Raw genomic sequence first — 3,075 nt, 5'->3', positions numbered from 1 at the left:
CGTAGGAATTTGGGTTACAAACTTGCACATTCATTAATATTACTAACCCAAGTCCTGGCCCATAAATTATAAATTTCCATATCTAATAAATATTTTTAATCCTCTTATAAATTATTATTACATGATTTCTATAACTCTTAACTAAAATTCCACAAGCCCAAAATAAATCCTCACCTATTATTATACTTCAAGTAACTTCCCTAGCTCAATATTAATCCTATACTAATAACCATATAATTCGAAAACCAACGTATATTATATGTAATTCAGATTCTCTCACTTGCATTCTCATGCCTTATCGTATTTTATATATTTTTCCTAATTACGTGGGATGTTACACTATAATACTCCATTGATTCTGGTAAAACATCGCATGTAATTCGACAGGGCCAGGGGCCTTTAGACTACCAATGCTAAACACTGCCCTCTTACTTTTTCCTGCGACGGACAAACACCCAGCTCCAGGAATCCATTGTAAAAAATGGATGGAAACAGACTGGTAATAGAGAAAGGATCCATGCTTTCTTCTTCTGCAGCATATAGGTTCCTGAAAATCTCTGTGGCATGATTAATCAAGTCCTGAGAATCTGCGATCCACCTCCCATCCTCATCCATAATGGTAATAATTCTATTCCTCCTTCTCCTAGAGACGGTTATGGAATGGAAATACTCAGTATTTTTGTCTCCAAATTGGAACCAGTCACAACGAGATCTTTGGAACCACGTTATTTCCTCTCTAATAAGGATCACTTCCAATTCCTTCCATAAATCTCTTTGTAGATTCTCAAGGCTGCTACTGTGCTGATGGCTCAGACAGTGGTCTATACCTCTTAATCGAGCATGTAAGCGGTTCTTCTTCCTTTGAGTAGCTTTGAAAACTGATTCATGCCATTCGAGAGCTTCTCGTTGAAATAGACTGCTGGCATCCAGCCAATCTGCATTGTTGCCCCAGCACTCTTGCACCATCTCCCCGAACCCTTCAGTTGTTAGCCATTCTGCAAGGAACTTAAAAGGCTTAGGTTCATGAGCTTGGGTCCAAGGTCGTTCCTCCATCACTAACACAGGTCTGTGGTCAAAGCCATAAAAGGGAAGATGAGAGATATTTCGTTGAGGCCACTCCAAGTTCCATCTTTCATTGCTGCAGGCTCTGTCGAGCCTCTGAAGCAATCTGTCCCGTTTCCAAGTGAACATCGGGCCTTTAAATCCAAGATCATTTAGGTTGCAATCCATGAGGCAGTTCTGGAAATCCTGGGCACTACCCCAGCAAAAGTCACTACCTCCAACCTTCTCAGAATTATCAACCATGGCGTTAAAGTCACCAATAACCATCCAGGCATCCTCACAAGTTTCTGCCAGATCCCTTAAGTTACCCCATAAGCTACTCTTTTCACATCTTCTCCGGCTTGCATAAATAAAGGTAACAAATTCCACTTTCCGCGAATTATTATGCATAATTCTGGTATGGACGAATTGGTGTCGGTGACTAATAATTTCTAAGGATAATTCAGAGTCATCCCAAAGAACCCAGATGCCTCCATTAAACCCCACTGTTTGTTGCATGAAAAACTTATTAAAGCTCAACTTCCTGATAATAGAGTTTCCTATCTGGCTATTAACTTTGGTTTCACAAAGATCCAAAACACTAATCTTATATCTAGATTTCATATCAAAGATTAGGGGACTAAATCCTTTTTTACCAGCACCCCTACAATTCCAGCTACAGTAATTCATAAAGACTTCAAAAAGGAGGACAAGGAACAACGGGTAAACCCCTAGGAATGGATTCTGACCCCCCTAGAGATTCTAGGCTCTTTTCCAGAATTTGATCCTCTAGGTAGACAAGACCAGATTTCAACATTGCCAATACTTTCATGGAATTGTCCTTGTCATTTCCACTGTTGTAAGGCTCTTTAAGCTGAGCGCTATGTGCCTGGCTAGTAGCAGCTCCCATTGTTTCCCCAAGTGCCTTGGAAGGAGTTGCTTCAAGAATAATAAAATGGTTTTTTGTCACTTGCTTTCCTCGTAGCAGTTTCTTTTTACTACTATTTTTAAACTTCTGCATGGAGTTGGGGCCCACAGCTCTTGGTCCTAGGCCTTTCAATCCTCTTAACCCCTCCGTTGACTTCTTAATCACCTCGTGCCCCACAAAAGAGCGAATATATTTCTCACTCTCGATGCTTGTTTCCTTAAAACCTACCTGCCTGCCACTGCTATCACTTACCTCCATCTGCACCAACCTTTTGTTGCCTTGTTTATCTTCTGGAGCCTCTGCAACCTCTGCTTTCTTAGTGTTGTTTTTACTGCCCCCTAGACTGACCACCTGTTTCCCCAGATTTCCTGGTCGCACGTTCCTTTTGTCTGCTGGATTATGCCTGATCACCTCCGGTTTGCCTTCCACCGTCACCACTTTTCTCGTCCCTTGTTTCTCCTCCACCGGCACCGCCTTCAGCTGTCTACCCTTGGCATACTTCTGCACGACCATCTAGTTCCTGAAAGCTTCGGCTTCAGTCGCGTTCTTGCTCTCATCTGCAGGGGCTGAGAGTTGTACCAAATTTTCCTGGTTTCTCGAGGGGCTTACTGTAGTGCTAGGTTTCCCCGCAAAGCCACATTGGTCCTTCCTATGCCCGTATTTCCCACAGGAGAAACATATGAGGTGAAGACCCTCATATCCAACCTGGATAGTTCGATTACCTATCTGGAAGTGGGATAGCAGGCTTGTTGAGATATATAGTCCCACATTGGTTGTATGTGCGATTAATGTGAAGCTTTTAAGGCCTTGGGCACTCCCACCCTTTGAGCTAGCTTTTGAGGTGGTGTATCCCAAGGTTCTTTACATGGTATCAGAGCCTCGCCGCCCTCCACTTTCTCTTGTGGAGTTTTCTTAGCACAGGTAGGCTGGGCCTGTTGCATTGTCCACTCTTCAAGCCCAATGGGCTCTCGTGTGAGGGGGCGTGTTGAGATATATAGTCCCACATTGGTTGTATGTGCAATTAATGTGGAGTTTATAAGGCTTTGGGCACTCCCACCCTTTGAGCTAACTTTTGGGGTGGTGTATCCCAAGGTTCTTTACAAGGC

The 3,075-nt window shown here is 43.0% G+C and overlaps 1 protein-coding gene across 1 annotated transcript; it reads right to left on the bottom strand.

Annotated features, from left to right (window-relative positions):
• Positions 1-399: 399 nt before the first annotated feature.
• LOC133298637 (uncharacterized) lies at positions 400-2,482 on the bottom strand. The gene is made up of 2 exons (XM_061497968.1): positions 1,791-2,482; positions 400-1,705 (listed from the first exon to the last, which is right to left on the bottom strand). The coding sequence occupies exons 1-2, from the start codon at positions 2,480-2,482 to the stop codon at positions 400-402; spliced, it is 1,998 nt and encodes a 665-aa protein (XP_061353952.1).
• Positions 2,483-3,075: the final 593 nt, after the last annotated feature.

Source organism: Gastrolobium bilobum, unplaced genomic scaffold (assembly GCF_033153095.1).
Source record: "Gastrolobium bilobum isolate Gb01-03AN ecotype WA unplaced genomic scaffold, APGP_CSIRO_Gbil_v1 utg20100, whole genome shotgun sequence".
Lineage (NCBI taxonomy): Eukaryota > Viridiplantae > Streptophyta > Magnoliopsida > Fabales > Fabaceae > Gastrolobium > Gastrolobium bilobum.
Note: the sequence above shows the minus strand (reverse complement) of the source record. Positions and strands in the feature narration are given on the sequence as shown.